This window comes from Thunnus thynnus, chromosome 6 (genome assembly GCF_963924715.1).
Source record: "Thunnus thynnus chromosome 6, fThuThy2.1, whole genome shotgun sequence".
NCBI lineage: Eukaryota > Metazoa > Chordata > Actinopteri > Scombriformes > Scombridae > Thunnus > Thunnus thynnus.
Genome location: NC_089522.1, coordinates 4,026,879 through 4,054,465, shown reverse-complemented (window position 1 = coordinate 4,054,465; position 27,587 = coordinate 4,026,879). Strand labels below are relative to the sequence as shown.

At 37.9% G+C, this 27,587-nt stretch overlaps 1 protein-coding gene across 2 annotated transcripts; it reads right to left on the bottom strand.

The window, feature by feature from the left end:
- Window positions 1-2,093: 2,093 nt before the first annotated feature.
- On the bottom strand, window positions 2,094-13,522 carry gata5 (GATA binding protein 5). Of its 2 annotated transcripts, none has more exons than XM_067591329.1 (7): window positions 13,267-13,522; window positions 12,035-12,706; window positions 9,527-9,696; window positions 6,303-6,431; window positions 5,881-5,965; window positions 5,474-5,604; window positions 2,094-4,487 (listed from the first exon to the last, which is right to left on the bottom strand). In XM_067591329.1, the coding sequence occupies exons 2-7, from the start codon at window positions 12,552-12,554 to the stop codon at window positions 4,368-4,370; spliced, it is 1,155 nt and encodes a 384-aa protein (XP_067447430.1). In that variant the 5' UTR covers window positions 12,555-12,706; window positions 13,267-13,522; the 3' UTR covers window positions 2,094-4,367. The 2 variants fall into 2 exon arrangements, with proteins under 2 accessions (XP_067447430.1, XP_067447431.1); XM_067591330.1 differs by lacking the exon at window positions 13,267-13,522 and adding an exon at window positions 12,894-13,235.
- Window positions 13,523-27,587: the final 14,065 nt, after the last annotated feature.

Here is a 27,587-nt window from a genome sequence, read left to right as displayed (position 1 = left end):
TCTAACACAGAAAAACACATAAGCATACACACAGTGAAAGAGAAACCTCTCTCGAAGGATGGGTCTGGGCATGGGGAACTGTGACAGAGAGACACAGCAGACATCGTGGCCTTCTTTTCTTTGTCAGCGCTCTCTGTCAGAGGAAATAAATGTACTGTATTAGCCTACTTAACCTAACGATAGTAAATAACATTGTATGACAGGAAAAGCAAAGATGGCAGAGAGAGACAGAGAAAGAGTAGATTGGTGGCTGCGTATGTACCCCTCATTTTATGGTTTCTTAGAGTATTTTAGGGAGTGTACAAAAATTATTCAGGCGGGAAGGGGTTGCTGAACCTCTCTTTTTAAAAAAGCAAAAAGCAAGGCCCTCCCAAAGTTATTATTTTCTTTGGACCCTCTCTTCGACTTAGAAAACCCCCCGACTACAACACCACCAACATTATATTATTATATCATATATATATTTATATTATAAAATAGTATATTTATTTTCACAATGTTCGTCACCAATGCTCACATTAGAAGTGAAATGATCAAATTAGCCAAATTTGTCGCAAACAAATGATGGGTCCAGTTTACCAAATTTTCCAGCAACTCTATTTTTGAACCAAGAGCTGCTACTGAGGGGGTCATTCACTCTAATGTTGTGCCTTACCCCCCCATTTCTAATGAATGAAAATAAATATGAATTACATGTGATAATGTTGCCATATATAAAATTAGTTGTTTCAATCATAATTAAACCATACACCATACATGACTCTAATCCGCATTACCTGCCAGGTTAACCCAATGTGTAATCATTTCCACATAGTTCCTTAGAGTTTGAAAACAATATTTGCAACAAGTTGTCTTCAGTAAAGACAAAGTCACTTCATCCTTCACTTGCTCAAAAACAATAAAACAACACAAGGAACCTGAAGGAATAGAGCAGGAACTGAGGAAGTTTTTCACAGCCTGTGTTCAGAATCCAAAAGAAGGTCATGGGAAGGTTGGAAGTGGTACCCTAAAATACTTGGACAAGTTTTACCATTTTGTAACACCTCTTTTAATGTTATACTGCTCAATTTTTTTTTTCAAAAAACAAACATACAGAAAGTCTTACCAGCCTAGAGCCAAGTCAGGGGCGGTTGATATAACTCAGGCAGTCCTCAAGCATCCCCACCCCTCATCCCACAGTCACACTCCAGAGGTTTTACTGTGGCATGGCTGTAATGAAGCCACTCATGTCAGAGACAATTGAGTGTCAATGCAGCTGTAAGGATTGTTTGTGAGGGGAGGAGCTGTCTCTTTAGTACTTAGCCCTTACTGAAAGAAAGGATCTAGGGCTGGTAGCTGTGTGTGTTTGTTTAAGGATGGAATGGGTTGGGGGTACAGGCACTGACTTTGAGATTACAACTGTTCTAAAAAGTTACCTTCTTTTCTGTTTCAATATCACTGCCCAAATATCCACTTTGCAGTGGGAAATCCTCCAATTTTACAAATAAAAGTGAGCTTTCTACCTTTAGTGATGTAGTACTACACAGCCTGTTAAAACAGTTGTATACCATTTTCTGTGGCTCTGGGAGGAGCTTTAAAGTCTGAGGAAACAACCCTGATGATGTCATCAGCTTGGAGACTACACATTTATAACAGAAATAATTGAACTGTGAAAGACATGGGCATTTACCAAGCAGAAACAGACTAACAAAAATATGCCATTGGTTGCATCATGGGAAATGTATGATCCAGGGTTTTTGGAGTGTGACCCATACTACAGTCAGGATATTTCTGCTTCTCCTGCTTCAATTTTGACCATTTTTTTTTTAAATTAAAAGGTTTCTTATGAGTTCCCCAACTTGAAAAGAGCAATACTAAATTGCTGGAATACACCTTTAATGAGTCACACAGTCTGGTTTTGAAAATGTAATGTCTTACCAGAGGTTTAAAAACATTTGTCAGGAGAATAATATAACTGCACTAGAGCTAATTTGTTCCTTTAACATTTGTAGAGGTGAAAATGCAAATGTCATCCATTTTAAAAACAAATCAAAATAAAGCAGATCAGTGCATGAAACAAGTTGATTCGAATCTTGTGCTCCATACTTAAAAAATATTTTTTAATATGCTTTGAATGGTGTTCTAAGATGTTCAGCGAAGCACCTGCAGTGCACTCCCATCCCATCCTGCAAACCTCCTGTAATTTCACGCACCCACTCTGCTCCCTGCTAGACTAAAAATTCAAGTGTCTGCATCTTTACATCGCACTGCAACAGGCCTCTACCAGCAACAGATAAGACGGCAGCATCTTGTCATAAAGCTGGCCATAGTTGTTGGGGCAGTGGTGCCTGTATGTCGCCATAGCGGCAGTAAAACAGCAGCCTTGTTGCTGACAGGCTTGTATTTTCCTCGACAGTATGATCAACTTGACCTGGCTGCCATAAAGCAGAGTTGGAACACAACCTTTGGTCGACACTGTTTAAGCAACTGGCAGGAGCACACACCCTCCTTGCACACAGATACATACATATGAATTCACACACGTACACATGACTGTGTGTATTGAAGCTTAAATCAGCATGTGCAAATAATGCCTAATAGAGCATCAATGTCAGGATGTGAATCAGAAAACACTGTTAACAGAGCACAGGGTGTGTAAAATAATGTTACATGGTAGTTTAAACTTTAGAGCATTTTGTTCCATCATTTATGACAGAGATTGCAGTTGCCAAGGGTTATGTGAAATCTGAACTAATTGCCTCAACTTAACTAAATTTGACTAACTAAACTAAAAAATAGAAACTTGTGAAATATATGTGAAATTTCCACATATTTATGAAACGGATGAAAATAATCAGACAAAACATCAGTGTGATGCTGATCTTTAGTAAATTTACAATAACCAGTAAGTTGCCCATCAACTACTTGTCATCAGATGCTGCAATTGAAAGTCTGTGAAGACTGGTTAGCAAGTGAGCAGAGAAGTTTAAATTGTTTGCTAAATGTGATGGATAAATAGTTCAAATAGCTTGGACCTCTCCTTGGAGTGGTAGAAGTATGAATGCAAACTTGACCAAAACAAACTCAATACCAATTATATGATTTATGGCATTAAAATCCATCTCTGAACACAAGCTTAAGGAGTGCAATCATTATTTGAAGTACACTGAAGGTATTTGTGAGGTTTTTATAAATCAAATGAATAAAATGTGAATCAGTTTATTAACCTTAACAGATTCCAAAGAGCATTGAATAAAGAGAGGAAACAGAGAGAGTCAGAGAGTCCTATAGAATTCCCTTACATATTGACAAAATTCAGACAATAAAATTAGATTATATTTAGAATAATTTCACACTTTTTTGTTTTGCCTTCAATTTTTGACAAGAAAAACTGAGTCATTGCACTTTCATTAATGTCAAATGTTAAAGCAGTAAAATGATAAACTTCTGATATGTAGTCATGATGTCTGAATCAAAACAACTGGTCCTGATTTTAAAATTAATTAAACAAGATGAAATTTATATCCATTGTATTTTGTAAAACAAATGATTCATATAATCTAAGCATCATAGCTTAGAGGCCATACAACAAGCCAACCATTCTGCATGGGGAAGCAGTGACCAGTGGGCTATAACTGGCTGGTATTAGTGTCAACCATGACTTTTAACTGTCCTTATCTCAACATAAACAATTTGTCTCTAAAAGTTAATCATCTACACATTGGTAATGAGCCATGCTAAGAGCCATAAAAAAGGTATTTTCGGTCTATTTTCTGTTTTCTTTCTGAGATGACAATAACATGTTGAAATTATGTTTTCTTTTTGCTCATTATGTTCTTGAAAGCACCAGCAACAGCAATGAAAACTTAATGAAACTAACAAGCAAATCAGTTATAAAAAGGAGTTACTGTATCCATGTCCTTTTACATTCCACTTGATTGTCTTTGCATTGGTATATTTGGTTTCTCCAAAAATAGGCATCTTTTTTTGCAATAGGTAGTTCTTATCATCCCATTGAAGAGGTGTGGCTAGTTGAATGTGAGTTCAGGAAAGCCAGGGTCAGCATTTAGTCCTGATTCAACTGTTTTCACTCTGGCTGAGCTGTCATGTTGCTGTGAATAATACACACTCATCCATTTGTAAAACTGAAGTCCAGGTACCCTGTGTCCATTTTAAGTTAAAGCTTGGTCCAGGTGAGCTGTTTTGAGCCTGTAAGTAACCATTCCGCTACAGTAAATAGCAATCAGATACTGTAAAAGCCCCATTTGGTGTTTAGACAACGCTGTTTCTCCACAATGCTAGTCACAAGAGATAGTTGTAGGATGGAGACATGGCCTCCCTCACAAATCAAGAGTGAGTCATGTGGTTGAACAGCATTTGGAGGCTGCTCATGCTTGAGACAGAGCGCACCAGGAATTCTGTGGGGCCATGGAGGTTGGGGTAAAGGGATAATCCTCATATTTAATGTCCACATGTCCTGATCCTGTGCCGTCTGACTGAGAGGCCGTCTACAAAGAGAAGAGAGAGACATTTAAATTAAACAAAAATAAATGCTAAATCATGACACCGTACCTATAGGAGGTTAATTTAAAGAGGCACTCAACCAACTGTACAAATAAACGTCAGTTTACTTGTCATGAGGAGTACTACTTAACCTGTGTAAACATCTTCATACTATCCTCTGTGGCTCCGGTCAAGTTAACCCTGATGATGTCATCAGGGTTAACTTGAGTTAAGGCCTGGTCCCACCAGCATTTAAAGTGTCGAAATTTGGAGGAAGTTATCATAGCTATCATAGTTTATTAGCTGTGTTGCATCATCCACTTTTATTTTTTCTTATGAGACTGAGAATGTTATGAGACAGGAGTTGATGGTATAAATATGTCTTTTGAATAAACTATTTGAACTTGTCCTATTAGCAACTGAGTAAACTAACTTGATAGATGAGAGGTAACAAGCTTGCTAGCTAGGAGAGCTGTTTTTACCCCTTTGTGACTATTGTATGAAATGATGGACAATCTTGAGAATGGGGGAGGAAACAGCTCAGTACTAATAGAACAGAAAACAGAAAGAAGCTTTGGGAGCTATTGTGATGCACTAGCACTGGCTTGGCTGGCTATAGCCTGTTAGTTGTTAGCTTGCCAGCTGCAGTACTTAACTGACTAGCCCTGCAAGTAATCACTGCATCACCAATTTTCTAAAACCACATATTTGGTGAATGTTACTGTGCCACTGACTGGACCTTTAGGCTTTAAACCTTAGATATTTGATACAAAACCTGTGTTATAAACTGGGAACATGGTATGTTAAAAATAAGTGCCTTTAACATGCTGGGATGTTCAGAGTGTAGGGTGTAATAAAAGATGCCATAGAGTTGCATTATGGGAAATGTAAGATGCAAGGTTTTTTCAGCTTGACTCACTAAAAGTCAGGATATCTCGGGCTCTGTTGCCACAGTATATTTGTATGGTACTTGTATGAAAAGGAGATTTACCTGCGTGGTGGATGTGACAGTCTGTCCAGCGTAGGGCGAAGTGGCCATATTGGGTTCACTCTTAATGGTGGAGGCGTGTTCTGAGACTGAGAGGGAGGTTGGGGAGCTGGTGTCAGAGGTGGTGGATCCTCCTGAAGAATGAGTCAAATTAAATGTTGGATTAAAAATGATAAAATTTTGAGACACTTTTCAGATTCGACAGTTGGTTTTCATAGCAGATGGAAAATGTAAAACGGAAAATTGTGTTGTGTATTTTTACCCAATCACATTTTAAAATATTTGAATATCTGAATCTAATCTGTCATGGGATTCATAATAAATCAAATGAATTCAAATAGTTGTCATTCATTAATCTCCTGTACTTAATACACTTCAGTCCCTTTTTCTTTTACATCTGTTTGCCCTACCTGTGGATGTTTTACTCTTGGGCATCTTGGGTTTGCGCTTCCTAGTCTGAATGCTCTCTTTCTTCATTGCCAGAGGTCTGGGCACCTATAGAGAGTGCAGAAACACACATTAGTTGAGCATACCTCACAGTCCCTGATACAACAGAGGCCACAGTGTCATGACAACCCACACAAGCTCCCCTCCCACACTGCCGCTCTGATAACAATGACCACAATGCCCTTGGAGAGGTTTTCCACTATGCAAATAATGAGCTTCTCCCTACTTTAACAGAATTTTGCTAGAGAAGCTGATTAACACACAAGTTAGTGAGGAAGGACATGAGAAGAAAGAGCTTGAAGAGGACACATAACAGGCCAACTGCAAAGAAGTAGGAGAGAAAATCAAAAAATATCTATGCATCAGGGCCCATGATGTAACTTACCCCATGCAGCTTCATGTAGAGACCGCAGGCGTTACAGACAGGTTCTCCCTCAGCATTGCGTCTCCACAGTGTGGTGGTGCTGGTGTGGCAGTTAGTGCAGCACAGGCCGGCCCGGCGAGATGTGGTTTGCTACAGGTAGAGGAGAAAAAAAGTGATGTTTGAACAGACTTGACTTTTGTTGGCTGAAAACCAAATGAGACATTTAACTGCAGTCAGAAATAGGCTCGATTCACATATTTGTATCCTTCAACTATAGTTTGAGAAACTTGAGTTGAACTGTTCCCTCAGGAATGAATTGCAGGATGTCAGTACATGGTTTGCTACAAAAATGATGAATTATCACTGCACAGCTCCATGCAAAAATTCTAATAACTCATTAGCTATACAACCTTCAAAGACAACATAATATAAGATAATTCTTTCTTTCTCACACTGTCAGCTTGGACAACAAGTGTAAAGCAAAAGCACCAGTCAGCAACAGAAAGTCACGTTGCTATAGAGAGCCTCATCTAAAAGTGGCCCCTTCAAGGGCAAGGTTGCAGGACAAAAAAAACAGAGAAAACAGCCCAGTAGTGGAGGGAGATTGTTAGGCAACTCAAAACCACAGCTGCTCTGGAGAGACAAGTTCCTGGGAAATAAACAGTCATGAAGCCTTGACACCATCACACCACCACAGAGCTTTTATTTTCATTTTCTAAATGCTCCCTAATTACAAATACACTACTCTGTCTCTGCCTTGGCCTCAATGGTTGAACATATTACAACTATAACTAGTAAAACATTGAGATGATTTTGCATCATTAAAGAGAAATTGGTCACATAGGGCCAAAAACATTGCTTTTGGTATTTGACTTAAATGTGATTTGTTATCAATATGCAGTGGTGGTGGTCAGATCTTTTACTTAAGTGAAAGTAGCAATACAGCAATGTAAACATGCCCTATTAAAAGTAAATACTGTATTTAAAAATGTACTTGGGTAAAAGTATTATCAATAAAAATATACTTGAGTATTAGAAGTAAAAGTACTCTTAATGCAGATCAGCACCCTTCAGGGTGGGATGTTATGAAATGTATTATAAGAAAGAAAATTATTACTGATGCACAATCATGTAAGCAGCATTTAAGCTATAATACTGCTGACATAATTGACAGACTATTCACTGACAATAATATGCCTTTTACACAGAGGCACAGGTGTAAATAATAAAATGCATGATGGCTGAATTCCATTTGACTGCCCAAGTTTCAAGGTCCTATTTCACATGCTGGCTCATGCAGCGTGCAAACTGCCTCCGGCAAGGATTCAACTGGACGCACTGGCTGGTGGGCTGTGCTGTTCCCTCTATGATCATGATGAACTGCTTTTTTCTCTCCAAAGAAATGATGTAGCTTACCACAGAAACACTGCAGTTGAATGGATAGACATACTCCGTATTGGGTGGTGCTTGGTTTTGGCTTGTCCGTCTTCAAGCATGAAAAAATGATGGCCTGGTCAAAAATGTTCTCATATTACAGCTAAGCTGTGCACTAAAATATGTTTCTGAAAACATCAAAGATACAATACAAAGCGAGAAATAGGCAGTGCACTAATAGAATCTTGACACATATTTGATCAGCACTGCCTACTTTGACAGTTTGATCTGAGTTTCGTGGGCCAGGTGTGTTTTGCTGGTTGAGTTGTGTCTATGCAAATACAGATACGGCAAATGGTCTGTCAACTCCCCGCGCTGTATCCATCAGACACTCCATAGTAAATGAACAGAATCTGTCAACTTGCGATACGTCATTTCATCTAGTAGGGAAGTGCTCACATACAAATACATTATTAGGCAAAGCACAAATATTGTTTTTGTTTGTTTGTTTGTTTGTTTTTTTTATGAATATTTGTTTTATACAAATAGTTTTAAAATAATTTGTTTTCAGGAAGAAAAAAAACCCAAGTCAAATACCAGCACACAGGTCTGTTACATCACTATCTCAGTCTCTCTGACGTCTCTCCGCAGGTCTCAACGAGGGGAGTCACATCCACATGCTACATGACGCACATTTCCTGATTTGGACATCACTCCCGAATTGGGGGTTATCCCTAGTGATAAAGCTGAGCTACTGACACAAGTGAACTGCTCTAAAGGGAGTCTCCATAACCTGTTGTTCCCCTTCTCTGTTCCATAAAGTTAGGTTGTAAAAAATAGGCAATAAATGAAAAGTGCAAAGCAATAATTGCCTTTGAAGTTCTTCCCTACACATTACATGGTGTGCTGTTTCCGTGTTATGGGTGTATAAATAGATAGAGGTCTGTCTGCAATGAGGCGATTAGTAAAATCTTCACTCAGTAGTCAGTGCAGTCATCTATGATCAGGGACAACAAAAACAGGATTTTTAAACCTCTTTCCACTTCTAGTCTACATGCCACATCAGTGTCACACTGTCATGGTGTACTGGGGCACTTGATTATACTAGAACCATTGTTAATGTCATTATTAATACCTGTAATCTTACTACAAGTCGAAATGTCTGCTGTGAAAAAGGAATTGTTTGATATTCAATGAATTGTTAAATTTATCAAGCATAAAGTTTGAGGATTTGCTGCATTTCTCATTTTTACGTCATTATAATTTAATATCTTTGGGGTTTTGGGCTGTCGACCAGGCACAAAAGGAATTTGAAGACCTCACTTGCTATGGAACTTGGACATGTTTGACGATTGACTACTGACTATTTTTCTTTCTCATTTTAAAAGATCTAACGATGAGTCCAAAAAAGTAGCATTTTAGCTGCAGACCTGATCTTTAACAACACAACATTTTATAAATGTTTCATTTATAAAATCTTAACATGCAATGTAACTAGAAATTGTAGCTGTCAAGTGGTGCAGTTCAATAAAATATATCCCTTTGAAATGTAGTGGATTAGTAGTAAAATGTAGCAAAATTTAAATACTCAATAAGAGTAACTCAAGTACTTGTGTAAATGTACTTAGTTACATCCCACCATTGCCAATAAGTTCATTTTACATATAATTAAACATGAAAACACAAATATGTCCGTGTCTGTATTATTCTACAGTGATATACAAGGTGGACATATAAATAAGAACGGCCTTATTTTATATTAAACTAATACTAATTTATTTTCTTTATTTTGGAAATTATTTGCTATGATGCACACTTCAATCATGCTCTGTATTTCTCCACGATCAACACCGCCTCTTCATGTTACTTACCAGGCGTTTCTGCGGTTTGATGAGCGGCCTGTTGATGCCGTTCATCTTGTGATAGAGGCCGCAGGCGTTGCACAGGTAGTGTCCGGTCCCGTCCCTGCGCCAAAGTGGCGTGGAGATGGAGCCGCAGTTGACACACTCTCTGCCCTCAGTTGGCATGTCATCCATCAGGTCTGAGCAGAGAAAAGACTTGTAAACCGCGTTGTACCGAGAGCATTTTTATTACCCCAATCACCAAATAAATCACTGCTAGGTATATCAAAACTCCTGCTGCATGTGTCAAAAGTATTTATTTATTATTTATTTATTGATGCACCACACTATGGTAGTAGTAGCCTATTATGCTAATATGGCCTTTTTATGGCATACTCATACCACAGTCTCTGTAATATTCCTTTAATATACATAAACGTGCTGACCTGATTGAATTATACATTTTTATACATTTTAAATTTCCCTCAAACTCTAATTTTGCATAGACTTTTAAACCTACGGGGAGCGGGCCATTGCATGATGAATAGCTGGAGATGGAATTTAATATCCCCCCCTCATCCATTCCCTGTAATTAAGAGAAAGATCAAACTCCTGAATAGGGAAAAAAGACTGATAGGGGGATCTGTCTGGGGAGGGGCGGGGCGGGGCAGCGTGTTATCAGACTGAAGGATCCAGGGGTCCCCACCATCCATCACAACTCTGACACACGACGGACTCCTGGTATTAATTGCCCAAATTCCTAATCTCTCAGTTTAGACAGAGACCCCGCCGTTCAGGACAGGGCTGTCCTGAGGCAAGTTCTTTGAACTTGTGATTGTGGTTATTATTATTCCAAAAAGAACAAAACACACCACGAAATAAATGCTGTACTGATGGTTTGAAACAACCAAAACGAACAAATTTGCTGTTGCGTTTACAGTAGGTGTAGAATGATAATTAATTTAAGTCGTAAATAAATGATTTTAGTTTATTTTTTCTTAATTTTAAAATAGTGTTTGACTGAACAGTCCAGTGATTAAAGTTAATATAAAAACTTAAACTAAACTATAAATGTTATATGGCTTGCATACTGACTTCTATCATATACAATTATATTCTGAAATATAATGACAATAACATATCACAGAAAATACAGTGAAAGTAGCCTACTACACACACATCCCCATAAGGACATGCCTGCTGTAGGAATATTACAGAAATACCATAATATATATGAATTAACAAAATTATATGATAAAGTCATGTAATCTGAGATTACATGGTAATAGTGATATTACTAATCTCATTTTCACGCACCATGAGTGCCTTTTGGTGGAATTCCTCCTTAATTAACCAGTGAACAAATAAGAGACTAACAGAACATAGATAATTTTTGGATAGGTGCGAAAGACCAAACATCGAACACAAACTGCTGAACAAGTGTCATAAAAAATACTTCAAGCATCAGATCTGCGTCTTTCTTTTTTTCATCATCAGCTCCATCCATAAATGCTGAAGGCTTCAGGTAGAGACGTTTCCGGCAGAGACTGTCTGTCTGATCAAGGTGATAACTGTTCTTGATTGTTCTGACAATGATTCTTTTCAGTGTGTTTTTGTCCCAGTGTGTATTGACCCCTGTCATCAAAACACTGGACTGTTGCTCGAGGATTAAATTAACATTTTAATAGATTGTTTTTAGCAACCCTCTCTTCTGAGGAATGTGTATTGTCTAAATCTATTAGGGGGACTTTGATTGAATCGCGTCCTCCCACAACCATTAACCGATAGGTCTCTGAACCAACTCGTATATTAAATAACAACCACAGCGCTATATAACCTGGCCCTTGCTAACGAAACCTTTAAGGAACGAATCAGTCATATATTGAAGGGAGAGTGTCAAAGTAAAGAGAATAAAACAAACAAAAACAAAAACAAAACAAAATCCGAAACCCTAACAGGATTTTCTTATAGAAATGTTTTCAGTTATACTATAACAATAGCCATATCATATTAAGGCCTATGACCGGACATTTGAATCTCTTTTCAATAATACTGCTTTTTACTGATATTTTGATACTGAGAAATTAATCAAGTATAACTATGGTGGTAAAAATATAAATAGTAACTATTTTGTAGGGCAGCCAAGATGACAATATTTGGAGAAGGCCTGCAGGTGAAGGTATCGGTGACGTGTTAAACATGTATTTGGCACAATCAACCTAAGTCCAAATGTGATTTTGCAATTTTTAAATTGCTAAAATGGAAGCAGATCAAACAAAGTCCACATAATTAGGCACAGAAAGACACAAGGAGTCCTGATCAAATAAATGATGGTGGTGTATTTATCACTCCGAACATGACTAAAATAATATTTTGTCAGGTTGTCAGTGATAAAAATGTTTCACTTTTCCTCAGAGATTTTGTTTATAATATGTGCTTATTTTCTAAATTTTAATAATATATCTTAGGGCCGATATCAAGGTTCAAAATTAATTTTATGCTCGGGAAATAGACATTTGGTTTGGGGCCTATGCTTACCCAGACTGGACCCTCTTCCAGACAGACCTCCTTGCCGTCCCTGCAGACTGATCACTCCGCTCTCGAAGGGTCCTGGGGTCCAGGAGGACGTGGCCATCTCCGGGCTCATGTACGCGTAAGGGCTGGAATAGGAGCCTCCGACCGAGCGCACCAGAGCGCCTCCGTACTGATCCGCCCGAGCGCCGTTTCCAAGAACCAGCGGACTCTGGTAGGTCGCGTCCCGACCGGTGTTGGTGCTGACGGGCGGGCTGTGCGAATAGGAGAATCCGTGCGGAGGGTGAGGGCTGCTGGGCGTGAAGGAGGAGCCGTCCGTGCCTGTCTGGGGCCAGCCGTGGTGCCCACCGAGACCGTGGGACTGGTGTGGTGAGTCGCAGGTCTGCAGGTAGGGCAGGGTGGATAGCATGCCTGGGACTCTGGTGGTGGGGACGTAGACCGGAGAGCTGGCCGAAGGGTGGATGTAACTCCCGGAGTCATGGGCGTAGGGGGACTGATTGGCAGACAAGGCCAGACTTTGATACATTTTCACAACTTCTTGGAGTATGAAAATTATAGGGGGAATTCTTAAGTTGGTTTCAGTCCTGTTCAGACGATACTGTCTACGCGTAAATTCTCTCCAACCCTCTCCTGAGGAATTTGTTTGTGCCTTTTTCAACAAATGTGAAGATCCCTGTCCTGTGAAAGAAATAATTAGAGACATCGTTTTATGAATGTGAGAAGAAGAAAACACTGTCAGTCAAAGTTTCAACCACATTTGAAGTTCCAAACTTTTGAGGAATTTGTCATATAAGCAAGTGTTATTGTGTAAAAACCCAAAAGATAATCGTTCGCGTGTATTTTTACGTGGGTCCAGTCTACTTACAGTCACGCATGGCAGAAGAGCTTGGAAAAAGTTCAACAATCACGTAGTATCATCAGTCATATTTCACCTGTATCATTCTGATTGACGTAAGATGGATTAAAATGACATTAACAATCGCTGATATGTGTGCATGTAGATAGAGGCGATTATCAGCGACCCCAGATATCCTGCAGAGCTGCACTGCCTCATTAAATCATAACCATAACGGAAACCAAATCAAACAACACACCAGATAGCGAGCTCCATTCTATATCTACCATGCATATATTTTCTGTCAATAGCAACTCAAATCACATAAAACGTTGATAATAGAGCCTGCTGCTTATAGGAGGAACACAATTTCTTTCCAAGGGCTCTCGGTGTATTATCTCACCAGATAAGGATGGTCGAATGATAAAGCAGTCCGGTCCCTCAATCGTCCAAACCTCAAAAGAGGAGAGCAGTGGGAAAACTTTGTCACTCCACACCGACGGACGAGGGAACACCGCGGAGCCTCTCTGTTTAATGCTTAAAAGTTGCGCGCACTGACCGGAAATAAAAAAACTGAAGCTGTTTTTTGGTCCCGGACGACTGCAGCGTTTCTCTTCCTGTCGGTATATCTGGAGATAGTTACTGTCGCTGATAATTGCTGATATGGGTGTGCTCCTACTCGCTCCCCTACTGGAAAATTTGTACGGGAGAAAAACACGTGATGCAGTCCGCTGCTCCGAGGTAGGCCTAGGTGGGGAGAGAGGGAAGGAGGGGGGTGGCGGGGAGGGAAGGAGGGTCCGTGGGTGCCGGAGAGGGGAGGAGAGGCCCCAAAACTGAGGACTGGGGGGTATATGAGCTTTAATTGCACCTGTATTCATATTTGTCTGGGTACTTTTGGGTCATTTTTTCATTAAAAAGGAGGCCAAATTGGACAAATTTAAACCCAGACATAAGGTGAAGGATAACCTAACAAACTCCTTTAGTGAAATGGTTTGTTTTTGAAATCAATATGTAAAATCTTAATTTTATGGTAGATGGGTTTTTTAATGGGCATAAATTTACACTTTTCTGGTGATTGTCCGCCGTTAAATTTACAGCATTATAACCATGTTTGGCGTGTTAACACACACACCTGCTCTTTCCCGTTACTGGAATATTGAATCATTTCCAAACTGTAACAGGATCATCAAAACGGACTCAAGCAATTTTTAAGTGACTTTAATAGAGTAGACTTTTGTTGATTCAATCAATGATTTTCTGGAGATAAAGACACACATCTGAAAGAGAAAGTGTGTTGGAGTTTTTATGGTATGATAAATGTGAGTGTAGAGTTGAGTTCTCTGTATAAGCGCCATCACTGACTGAACAATAACTTCATGTTGTCACTGCTGCTCAAAGGAGCCGGTGGAAATGATTTAGCACCACAGAGATATGAAGGTATATCTTAGATAAGTGACACTGACGCTAAAACAAAACAAAATGAAATAGGACTAACAGCGAGTGTTTTTATGCTTTATATTGTAATCGGCCATAGTCATCATTTTGTGCTAAGGCCCATTGGGTACACCGAGGTCATCTGTATTTTAATGAGTATTTTAGGGTTTATCAGCCTGGAGGGAGTTTATATTCTACAATTAAAATCTACACAAGACAGCATTTTATTGCTCACCGTGCGAGAGAGGCGTTAAAAGATCATTTTGGAAAATATAATTTAGTAAAAAAAATACTGAATAATAAAAGCTGAAAGCTGAATAATAAAATACATTCGATATGAAAAATCCAAATAATTAAGACATTTTAAGACACTTTTTATGTCTCGGGGGAATACTTGTCATGGCGACATTCCTAGTGTTCAAATCAGTTGTATCTATTTTTACCATCTACCAGGTTAGTAGGCCTGTCAGCGATCCAAATAGAAATAAAGAAAGCCGTATTTAAGCCTTTCTTTATACCACAACTTGAACCCAATGAAGCTTTTCAATTTAAAAAATCTAAGTGACATGAAATGAAAAGCAATCTATCGGAAATGAAAAATAGTCTATCGGTGCTATAATGAATGTCATCCATTAGGCTAAATTGTATTCAGGTTAAAAGATAAGACGTAAATATCAGTAAATACTTCCCCGACATTCCTGTGACTTCTCTCAAGCTTAATAACATTACCAACTGACACTATCGATGATGATGGAGTATGTCTGTCCACGTCCCCTCTTCCTTTAACGGCACAACTCTTTATGCCGATTTGAGAAACGGTTTCGAACCACACAGATGCTGCTGCACGCAGATATTTACTTAATATTTGTAGCATTTCAACTATTATACAGTAAAGGAAATCAATACAGGCCTTGTTAGTTTGTAGGTATTTTTTATACTGAAAGAGAAAATGTGCTTTCATTTTTATCTTTATTTCAGTTCGGGGAAACCAATTCAGACCGGTTTCCTTTTTACTTTTGTACCATTTATTATTTGATTGTATTCTATCTGATGGAAAAGCACGCCATCCGTGAAAGTGAATGTAAAACTTATATGTCTTTAAATCGATAATCTAATTCCAACAGATGCCACGGTCACTCATTTTCTTTCGAATATCTCATCAAAAGAAAACTGTAGGCTTGTGGAAATATTTATGGGCCACACACGCTGCAGCAGCCATGCAAACATCTTCTAAAAAAAAAACAAAAATATTTATCAGTGCACAGGTAACTAAACATAAATTCAACCAACTGCTAGAGCTGGAGTGTGTTGCTGAGATAAAATAGCCTCCTTATCTTGTCCTCCATTCTAATCATCATCGGAACTTCGTCACTTTCGCATTTATAACATTTGACACAAAAACAGGTTTGGATATCATTTCCAGGTAGACAGTAATTCAAGTGCAATAATGCCATTCAGCTCATTTATTATTCCCAGAAGTTTAACAATTTATTTATAAATGAGACTATGTAAATTAGATAGCTAATGCATTTTCAATACATTTTTCAGGATAGATAGATAGAAAGAAAACATTTGTACAAAGCTACAAATAAGTTGTTGGAAAGTTTATAGCCAGAAACTTGAAAAAAACAAACATCTAATTACTTCAGCTGCGATTTTCTGATGAAATCAATAATATGCAAGACTCTGGGGAGGGTGAAGCTGGAGTTACATCACTATTCAGCAACTGCAGCGGCCAGCAGGATCATCCTCAGCACTGACTCTGAAGTCTCTCCCATACACAAAGAACATGTGACATGTGACTCTCCCTTCCATTCATAAGTCACCTTGGTAATAGGAAGCAGCTCGATTGTCTGACACTGAATGAAGAGAGAGGAAGAAAAGGAGAAATGTGGTCAATAAAAGAAATACATTCCACGTAGGAATACAGACTCTGAAAAATCTCTGTTTACCTGCCGTAAAATGCAAGAATACTTGTCTTTCTGAGGTTTGCACCACTGTAGGATCTGGGAAGTTTGTGATAGGATGAATATGCATCACACAAGGAGGTCAACATCTTATTACCTGATTCATTTTTGTTTTTAAATTATATATTTTTTCTTTTTCTCTTGCTGGCTTTACCATGTGATTAGAGTCTGTGAACACCACCTGTATGAGCGCATGTTAGGCTATATCTAGACACAGATGGTTGACTGGCAACCTCATGGTGACAGCAAGAGAGTCACCACCCCTGGCCAAGAAATAGTTCTGCACATTAGTCCACAACTTGTCACTTTTGCACTTCTTTTTTTTTTTTTTGACAAAATAAGATGTGTTGAAAATAAAATTTTAGAGGTGCTGGCAGGCAGACTTTGTTTCCTTTGGACAGAGCTAGGCTACCTGTTTCCCCTTGTTTCAAGTCTTCGTGGTAAGCTAAGCTAACTGTCTCCAAGCTCTAGCTTCATATTTACCATTCAGACATAGAGTAGTGATGTGTGTGAGTGTGTATTTGTGTGTGTGTGTGTGTGTGTGTGTGTGTGTGTGTGTGTGTGTGTGTGTGTGTGTGTGTGTGTGTGTGTGTGTGTGTGTGTGTGAGTGTGTGTGCTCCTGCACCACTCTCACATTCCTTTTACTGGACTAATAAAGTGATTCTGACTCTGTTGTGACAAAGCTGATTCACATTTTAAAAAATGAAGGCCAGTACTGTCCAAAAAAGGGAAAGGGACATTTTAAAAACACAAAGCCAACAACACTACACTGATCAGTTCACAATGAGGTTGATACTACAACCTTTCACTGGCCCCAGCAGATCACATTTGGTCCAGCCTAAGCTGTAGCATTGCCAACAATTGAAAAAAATCATGATCATTGCATTAACTTTCACAATTGTGTACTCTACTCAAAAATTTGATTAAAAAAACAACAACCTTGCGTTGTCCTCCCACGGCCGGCACAAATGAAGCAGAAGTGTCTGTTTTGAAAGTTATAAGTGGTATAACCAAACCCAGAACACAAACTGTATCTTATCTGACAGACATGTGATGTAAAAGAAAAGATGAGCCTGACAACTCGTGTGTAAACTTCCTTAGTCAAAGCCTGTGATGGTTAATTATGCTACCAACCCCACCACAGGATATACAGTTGATTCTGCGCTGCATTTGCAGCAAATGCAGTCCTGTTGATCAAATGAAGCTCTGTTAAAGGCAGTGAAATACTGACACTCAAACAGAATAACTGAATGTACAAAGAGAAGGTAAAGCAGCCTATAGTTAAGTTATTTCTGATTCTAAAAATGAAATGAATAAAAATTAGGAATACCAGGGATATTAATTTGTATTTGGCAAAAATTTTAATGGTTTGACATTTTGGGAAATACGCTTATTCGATTTCTTGCAGAGAGTTAGACGAGAAGATCAGTATCACTGGCTAGCTTAGCTTAGCCTACACAGACAAAACAGGGCGAATCAGCTAACCTGGCTCTGTCAAAAGGTATCAAAACCCCCAACCAACACCTTCTTCAGGGAGTTATGGGCTGGACTATTTTTTGGCTAGGTGCAGTAACTCCATGAAGTCTCAAATGAGATATCATGATTTAATTAGTGATGGGTGGACATACCTTTGGACAGAGCCAGGCCAGGCATTTCCCTGTTTCCATTTTTTGCGCTAAGCAAAGCTAAGCCAACCACAGTGGTGGAAGAAGTTCTCAGATCCTTTACATATGTAAAAGTATCAATACCACAATGTAAAAATACACATTACAAGTAAAGGTCCTGCATTTAAAATCCAACTTAAGTAAAAGTATAGAAGTATTACCAGCTAAATTTCCTTAAAGTACTAAAGTAAAAGTATTCATTTTGCAGAAAATCAGGCTGTGACTTATACTACTACTATAATAAATATATTTAACAAAGAACATTGTTAATACTGATGAGTCAGTGTATAAACAGCATTTTATTGTTGTAGCTGCTTGAGGTGGAGCTACTTTGAACTGCTTAGTATGGGTCATAAGATAAATCTGAGAGGTCTTGAGATGACAGATTGGGTAGGAAAGAAGAAAAAGCATAGTTGTGCTGCACAAATTTGGACTGGCTTTTCAGAACTTTTCTTTAATTTTTGCATTTTTGGAAAATATTGCAGAGTTTTACCTCTTTGGACCTTAAACAGTTATTTATTTGAAACCATGTGAGGAGAAATGTGTCTTTAGTGGAACTTCAAACAACTCATCTGAAACATGACAGAAACATAAATACACACTGATATTTTGGGGGCCCACAAGCCAAAAGGTTTGGGAACCACTTGTTTTATCTTTAGATATCCAGTGTAATTTATAAGCTCATGATTACGTTGTTTTATGTAACATTTTAATCTGAAAAGTAACTAAAGCTGTCAAATAGATGTAGTGAAGTAAAAAGTACAATATTTATCTCTGAATTGTAGTTGGGTAGAAGTATGAAGTAAGTACAGTACTTGAGTAAATGTACTTAGTTACACTCTACCACTGGCTAACTGGTTGCTGACTGTAGTTTCATATTTAATGGACACATATGAAAGTGTTATCAATCTTCTCATCTAACTCTCAACAAGAAAGCAAGTAAGCATATTTTCCAAAATGTTAAATTCTTGTTTTAAAGTAATACATTTTTGCTCACCTCCCTGCTCATAGCCTACTATAGGCAGTCATTGAAGTATTTGTTCTTGAGCTAGTGTTAACTCAATAATAGATTCAATTGGGCAAGATTTTTTTTAGCTTTTGGTAATGACAAATTTTAAACAAACACAAAGGAATATAGTAAATAAATATCATAAAAAATATTGTTTTACTTTTGAAATAAAAAATATGATTGTTCACATATGGTAAATGGTCTGTACTGTTAAAGCGCTTTTTACACTACGAGTCACATTCACACACTGATGGCAGGGGCTACCATGCAAGGTCCCAACCTTCCTATCAGAGGCATCTTGCCCAAGGACACTTCGACATGAGGACTGGAGGAGCCAGGAATCACACTGCCGATCTTCCGATTAGTGGATGACCCACTCTACCTCCTGAATCACAGCTGCCCCAACAGCATATCTGACCCAGGCTCATCAGAAAGCGGAGAAACAGAATAAGAAAGGCAATAACAGTAACCAGTAACACACTTTATCTCTCTCTACCAGTATCTCAATTTACGTCTACTAAAAGTGCTTATTTTACCACTGACAGGCTCAGATTGTTATTATAAGTGTCTGACAACATTATGGAAAGGACCATACAGAGAAAAAAGACTTTTTTCTTTACCTTTCACTTGATCCGGTCTGTTTGTTATTGTGTTTAATCAAGTCTTGCTCAGTCAGGAACACTCTCGTCATAGATTAAACTTAAATTTATTGCAACAAATGGAAATACAGTTTAGCTTGGCGCTGACGGCTCTGCTCTAAGATGCTCCCTGGATTAGACAAGCAGCGTGCTAAACTAAACCAGGGAGCGCAATGCAGAAACCCTCCCAGGGATACAAGAGTGGGCCAAGCAAGATTGTCATCTCCCATTCCCTTTAAGACTATTTTAAGCCATGTTAAGAACCGTAACCAAAAAGGTGGAGGCTGGGGTGGTGGAGGCAAAGCTTTGCCAGCAGCAGCATGGTGTGGCAGGCACTGGTGTAGCAGGGATTAGTGTAGGAAGGAGTCATATTTAAATGGACCGCCTTGTCGAGAGAATGGTTGTGATTGGTGTGTAACTGATTGGAAACACTGATTCAATCAGCAGCCTGTCAGCTGATTCCAGTTGGGGCGTATAACTTCTGTGTCCTGCATGAACTAACACAATGCTTTATTTGTTGCAGGAAGACAGCTAAGTAATCAGCTAAATATTCAGCTGAGACTTTGAAAATCTTTTAGATAACACTAAGCTACACTTTCTGTACTCCAACACTACAAACTCTTCCCGGCACTCTTCTCTTCAATTCTCAATCAAGTTAAATAGACCAGATATACAGTATGTTATGTAATGCTGCAGTTTTTCCCATTGAATCTTCAAATTATTGACTGTGTGAAACAGTGTTAATCAATCCACAGATGACGTGTGGAACCTCAATGATTTGATTTCCATCCTGAAAAAATGGGGGGCCAGAATCTGCCACAGCCCAGTTGGGATTTGTCCACTGGTGTCAACTGGCTCACCTGACATAAATGCATCATATTGTTGTAGTTGAAATGTAAAGATAAGGTTGATGTATTGTCTTTAATGTTTAAGGTCAAACTGAAATTTGAATTCTACTCACTTTTTGTATAAGGAAATATAAACACCAACACTGCAGCTATTGTTTATAAATGATACATTTTTCAAGATCTTTTTTGGAAATAAAAAAATGTAAGCTTCAGGCCCCTGGTTGGGCATTTACCATGGCATAGATTGATTGACATTTGAGAGCTGGCATTGCTAACAGACATGCTGTCAATTTCTGTTGTGTACTACTGACTGGAGCATGTCATACTATATAGCTTGTGAACACTGACTGAGAATGTTTTCTCCCTTATTCAACAAGCAACTCAATGTACACCTCGGTTCATCCCTGTTATTACCATCCAAGTCTGCAAAAAATCTTGAGGTTATACTAGATGACCAGCTGTCCTTCACTGAACAAATTGCAGCAGTCAACCCAGTCATGTAGATTCATTGTGTACAACATCAGGAGGATTTGGCCATACCTGTCTGAGCATGCAGCACAATCCCTAGTCTAAGCGCTGTTCATCTCTTGACTACTGCAACTCGCTCCTTGTTGGTCTACCAGTATGAACTGTTAAACCTCTGCAGAGGATTCAGAATGCAGTGGTGTGTCTGGTGTTCAACCAACCTAAAAAAGCTCATGTCACACCTCTGTTTGTCTCTCTACATTGGCTCCCAATGGCGACTTGCATCAAGTTCAAAGTTTTGATGCATGCCTTCAAGGCAACCAATGGAATCGCATTTTCCTACATTGATTCACTCATCAGGCCGTATGTCCTCTCTCATTTGCTCGAGTTTGCAAATGAATGATGTCTGGTAATACCACTGGCTGGTATGACATCACAACCCAGACTCTTCTGATCTGTGTTTCTCCAATGGTGGAATGAGCTTCCCAGCTCCACACGGTTTGCTGACTCCCCGCTTGGTGCATTCCAGAAACACCTGAAAGCTCACCTCTTCCATGAACACCTCAACACTTCAGCCCCCTAACCTTTTTAGCACTTTGTTGATTGTTGCACTTCTTTCTTGTTGCTTATGGTATTTCTTATGCACTTGTGTACTTCCTATTGTTGCTCACTTTAATAATTGTATAAAATTTAAAAAACAAAACAAATCAAAACAAAAAACAAGAATTTTCTGTTTAGCGCACTTTCTCATTGCACTTGTATTTGGTCAGCTACTTGAAAATTTGTACCACTGCTCTTTCTGAGTTAGTTCTCTGTCCCTTTGAGTAATTCAGTGAGTGATATAATGAACTGTTTCTATTGCCCACACAGATATTGTACCAATCAAATGATTGGTATTGATACCATCAGTCATAACCAAAAATTACAATTACTGTAATTACTGTATTAATATATATCATTTTCTTAGCAAATATGAATTTTAATTTCAATTCAACTTTAAGTCTTCTTACGGTAAAAGAACAACAGCGTCGCTTGAAATGATAAAATCAGCTTTTTCTTATTTGCATTTCCTCAGATGTATATTTGCTAAACATAGATCTTTACCATGGTATGGTCTTTGACTTCCACTCTGTGTGGGGTGTCTCAGTAAATATCTCCAGGCGATACTAAAAAAGCCAGAACATGGATCGAGCAAAGGGAGAGAACACAAATTGTTATAAATAAGAACTCTGAAACTGTTGATTTGCACCATATTTTTCCTTTTTAGGTTCTGTTAAACCCCTTCACATTTATAGTCTGTTCCTCCTCATTCACATTCTACAGTATATGAAGCAACATTATGCTTGACTGAAATATTCAACCCCATGACTCAATTTATGATGGCTGCACATTTACATATAATTATATAATATATAATATTATATAATAGTATATTATATAATATTGATGAATATTGATATATGATAGTTTATATAGTTTACATCAAATATACTGAATGATGCACTGTGATTATTGATGAAAAAAAAACATGTCAGTCTATCTTACCCTGTATGTGGCAAAGGCCTCCATGTTGGTAATCACTCCTTCTTTCACTGGCTTTGTGCTGTAGCAGCACTTTTCTGATGCATACTTGATGAAAGCCTGTTGAATATCATCTTTGCTGAGAGATGGCAAGCTATAAAATAATAGTTAAACATTTCTCAATAAACAAAGGTGCATGGGGACCTGCATAAAGAAGGTGAACGATTACTTTTTGAACAATTAGCCTCTAAATATGGCTCGCCATGACACATTTTTAGAAAAGTTCCTTCATATCAGACATTACATTTTTTCAGAACAGAGTGAATGTATCACTGATTTCATCACTGGAATATTTGTTATTTGGTCCATCAGAGAAAAGGTTGTACCAGTGTGATTAGTCTTGTTGGCCAAGAAGAATTTACATAGAAAATGGGAGGAAGAGCTTAATTTGAAAATTGATGATATGTGTTAGCAGTAAAAACAGTTTTTTAATTATATAATTATTTTTTTTTATTTCAGTCATAGGGCCCTATTTGTCCAAATCCACTTTTGCTATTTTAACAGCGGAAAAATGGTCACTGCGCCAGGCGCAAGGTTCAAAGGGGTTGTCCATAGTCTCCTAATTAATCATGGGTATGTTTTGGGCGTAACATGCAATAAACCAATCAGAGTGTCATCTCCCATTCCCTTTAAAAGCCAGGTGCGCTTGGCGGATTGCTATTATGATGGTGCATTTGCCAAGTAGTAAGAAGGAATGCTTCTCTGCAGAGGAAAAAGATGTGCTCATGCACTAAGTGAAAACGTATGATCCATAACGAGCACACTGGCCCTGCTGCTCCTGGACCCTCCCATGGCCAGCCCTAGACCACCAGTTTAAGGTCCTGTTCATTAATTTGTTGCAAATGTATTTTCGTTTGATTTTTGGAAAGGTTTATCATTTAATTACAGCTTTGGTTTCTTTAAAATCATTTTGTTCAATCGTGGAGTAACAGATAAAATCAGCAGGGTTTTAATCGCTGAAAGTATGGAAACCTGATCACTTTACTCTCAGAAATGTTAAAGAATATTTGTTAAATATTGTTCAAAAATTGAATAATTAATTCATCATGTTAATTAATCATGTAAAGAATCATTAACGCAGTTATCAGGATTTGATCAGCTTTCCAAGGTGCTGATCCTACTGCTGGCAGCAGGTAGAAGCTGTCCAGATTTATTTCCTTCTTTAGTTTAATCATTGTTTTCACCTCATTTATTTCCTCATGTGTTCCTCATGTCATCATGTATTAATGTAGCAGGAGAGTCCATCTGTGTCTGATCCGTTGTTGTCCGTACTTATGTGCATTGCCACGATTTGGTCAAATAATTAGACAATTTTATCCGTCATTACTGCGATTAGTTAATTCTGATAAATATTATGACATGTATTTTTTAAAATATGTTGATGTACACAGTAATAATCTTTCACATTGTAATCCTTTTATTTGTCATCTTTTGCATGTTTGTGCACCTATGCAGGCACATATTACTGTCTTGATAATACACCCTTAAAATAACAGTGAAACACTGCACCATTGACTTCAGTCCAGGTTTTTGTTGGTCAATAGCGCAATCGCTCTCCGCTGCCTCAAGATAGCAATGCGCCTAACCACATCTCATTTTAAGACCAACACGCCCATGGGCGCTCTGATGGGTGCAAGTGCATTTGCTATTTAAACAATGCTGGCATTGGACGGGAAAATGATGACTGCATCGGTCTTAAACCAACAAAGACACTTGTGTCGCGCTTGGCGCCGCTTTGCGGCCGGGTGTAAGATAGGGCCCATAGAGTCCACTTGACACCAGAGAAGCTTCACTCAATAAACTAAACAAATATGGTAAGAAGTGATTATTATCTTCTTTCTTTTTGTGTGTATTTAATGTTGATACACTTATTTTTGTGGGGGGTTTTTTTGCTTACTATTATGACAGGGGTGCTGGGGGTGTGCCCGAATACAAATACCTAATTCAGCAAAACACAGATAGCAGTTTTTTTTATGAACATCTGTTTCATACAAATATTTTTAAAATGATTTGTTTTCAGGAAGAAAAAAAACCCCAAACATGTCAAATACCAGCACACACTTCGGTCACATCGCCATCTCAGTCTCTGTCCTCTGCTCCACTGTTACATCTATCAACAGGTCTCAACGAGGGGGAGTCACATCCACCTGCTTCATGACACAAATTTCCCAATTTGGACATCATTCCTGGAGTTGGAGGTGTTTGCCAGAGACACGCAAAGTGCTCCCAAGGGACTCTGCCTAACCTGCTGTTCCCCTTCTCCTTTCCACAAAGTTAGGTTGTAAAAAAAAGGCAATAAATGAAAAGTGCAAAGCAATAATTGCCTTTGAAGTTCTTCCCTTCACGTTACACGTTGTGCTGTCTCTGTGTTATTGTTTTATAAATAGTCTGTCTGTAATGAGGCAATGAGTAAAGTTTTAGCTCAATAGTCAGCGCAGTCATCTATGATCTGGTAGACTCCAGTTCGAGACCTGGTGTGGGGACCTCCTTCGTAAAGTAGTTTATTCATGAACACTCATTCTAACGCTTTAATTTTCTAAAATTAAAAGCGAAATACAAACAAAACAGGATTTTTAAGCCTCTTTCCACTTTTATTCGAATACAAATACAAATACAAATAATTTTTCTGCCTCAACAAATACAGATACAAATACAAATACTGGGCCCTCTGCACATCCCTAATGAGTACCCTATAAAACTTGTTTTATATGACTTATTATAAAAGAGAGTAATGTTAAGGTTGTTATTGTATTTCTGGGGGATAGAAATTATTACAAAAAAGAAATGGAAGTGCATACAATTAGTCCAACACGTGTATGTTCAATAATATGAATATGAAGATGCTCAACATCCTGAATATTTCTATTTAATATAATAGTAATGTAATCACCACAGGTCTCCTGGGAGATTATTTGGTAGAAATCCTTGATGTTGTGGATGTGATGTGAAAACGATACCACTTCACTCCCAGTTTGGACATGATAGTTGGGGTTCAAGTTGGTGACGCTGGTCAGATTACACTGGAGGTTGAAGACATTCACCTGCAACAACTATAGTGATGCTTTACATCTTTACATAAAGTCACAAAATGTACAGTACAAGATCATTCATGGCTGTGTGGTGGAATTATAATATCCATGTTTTAATAATACAAATATCAATCTAAGCTTGTTTGGGCAGCCTCTCCTGTTAGGATTCAAGCTGTACTGTACCTTTACACTCTGGTCGCATCTTCTCATAGCCAGGGACTCTATTGTACACTGAGGATGGACGAGTACTGGGAACACTAGAAAAATGAAACATAAATGAGTGTGCGTATACCCAATTCATGAGATGCCCTAAAACATCTAGAAAATCATATTAGTAGTTAATTCATTTATATTTAGATTAGTTGATCTCAAATCTATGAAGCCTCAAATGGCCAATATTAATTATTAATTATTACACAAAACAAACAAACAAACTATTAAAAAAACTATAAAACTATAGGAATTAAATAGTCACAAGAAAAAATTGTGTAAAATATATAAATATATATATAAATGAGTCAATATGTTATGAGACTCAATGAATCATTATGAAAAGTAATTTCACATTTCTTATTCTCATAATAATAGAGTTTTATGTGGGTCTTATTTATTTCATTTTTCTTCCTAAATCCCCTTTCTCAAAATTCAGTTTTTATTTCATAATGGCATTTTCCCCAATGACACTTTTATGTCACAATGTCACTTTTTATTTCATAATGTCACTTTTTGCAATAGTGAGTTTTCACCACCGCCCACTCACCATTTAGTCAATCACATGCCCCAAGCCTCACTAATTGCAGGCAAGCTATAGAGTCTATTAGCTAGTGACTACAGAGAAAGATGGAGTTGGGTGTATTCCTCTGAAAAACATCAGACTGCTGAAGAAGGAATTATTTCATAATGTCTAATTGATTTGTTTAATATTGAAAACTTTGGGACTCCATATAAATCTTCCAAAAAGTATGTATGATAACAAATCAAAACAATGACATTTCTCATATCTATCAATTAGTTGTAGTTTTGAAAAATTAAATAATTCTAATTAAAGGTGTAGGATTTGGTATGAAATTATTTTTTTCAGAAGATTAAGAAAATGCAACAATAATAAAGATACCTTACTGCCTTACATGTTCTCACAACTTCCATCACAACCATCACCACCAATACAACTGTCAATATCACCATCATCATTACACTACTATAAAGCATGTTGATTTTGGCTAAATACTTCAGCTAATCTAAAGAGGAAAACAGCACTTGTCTCCCAATTTCACTGAAACCAAAATAAAAATGTTGAGCAACAGTGACTACAAATGTAAATGTTAGCTAACTATTTAAAATACTCAGCGTTATGTGTTGACTACATGTAACACACCTTTTTTGGGATGGAGGGTCCATTTTCACCCAGAAAAATGAGATAAAAGCACACCTGAGGATATCCAAAGTGTGTGCCAGGTCCAATCATGTCAGTTGCTTTATAGATGTTTGAAAAAGAAAAGGAAATTACAGGAAACCAAAATTCTTTCTTTAAACTCCCTATTCCTCCTCTCTGATTGCGTACTGTGGCTGGTTGTTGACACAGTTTCTTACAAATATCACTTGTAATTAAGTACCCTGCTTTTTTCCAATTTAAAAAAGTGGGGATAATATTAAATAACTGAGCAGAGTAGGGCAGTCTTGTAAAGGAAATGCTAGAAATTTCTGACTTACATGCTCCTAGCAATAAGGAGAGCAGAAATGAAGAGCACCTAAATCTGCCACTATCAGTAAATGTGATGTTATCCAATAATTTTAAGCATTACTTTTAGAAATTATTTTACCTAACACTTGGTAGGTAAAAATTAGCATATTGTGTATTGTATGTGTAAAAATCTCAAGTGTTTGAATATGATTTCAGTGAGTATGATTAAACCAACCAACCCGGTTTTAAGGCAATATGTTGGGTAGAATATTAAAGGTAGTTTTTATAACAAATACAAGAAAATAAGTTAAATGGGCAAGATGCCCACTGGAGTAATCTGTAACTGAATCTACAGATTTTACAATGTACTTGATCAATGAGTTGATTTCCTGTCTCTTATTTTTTCAT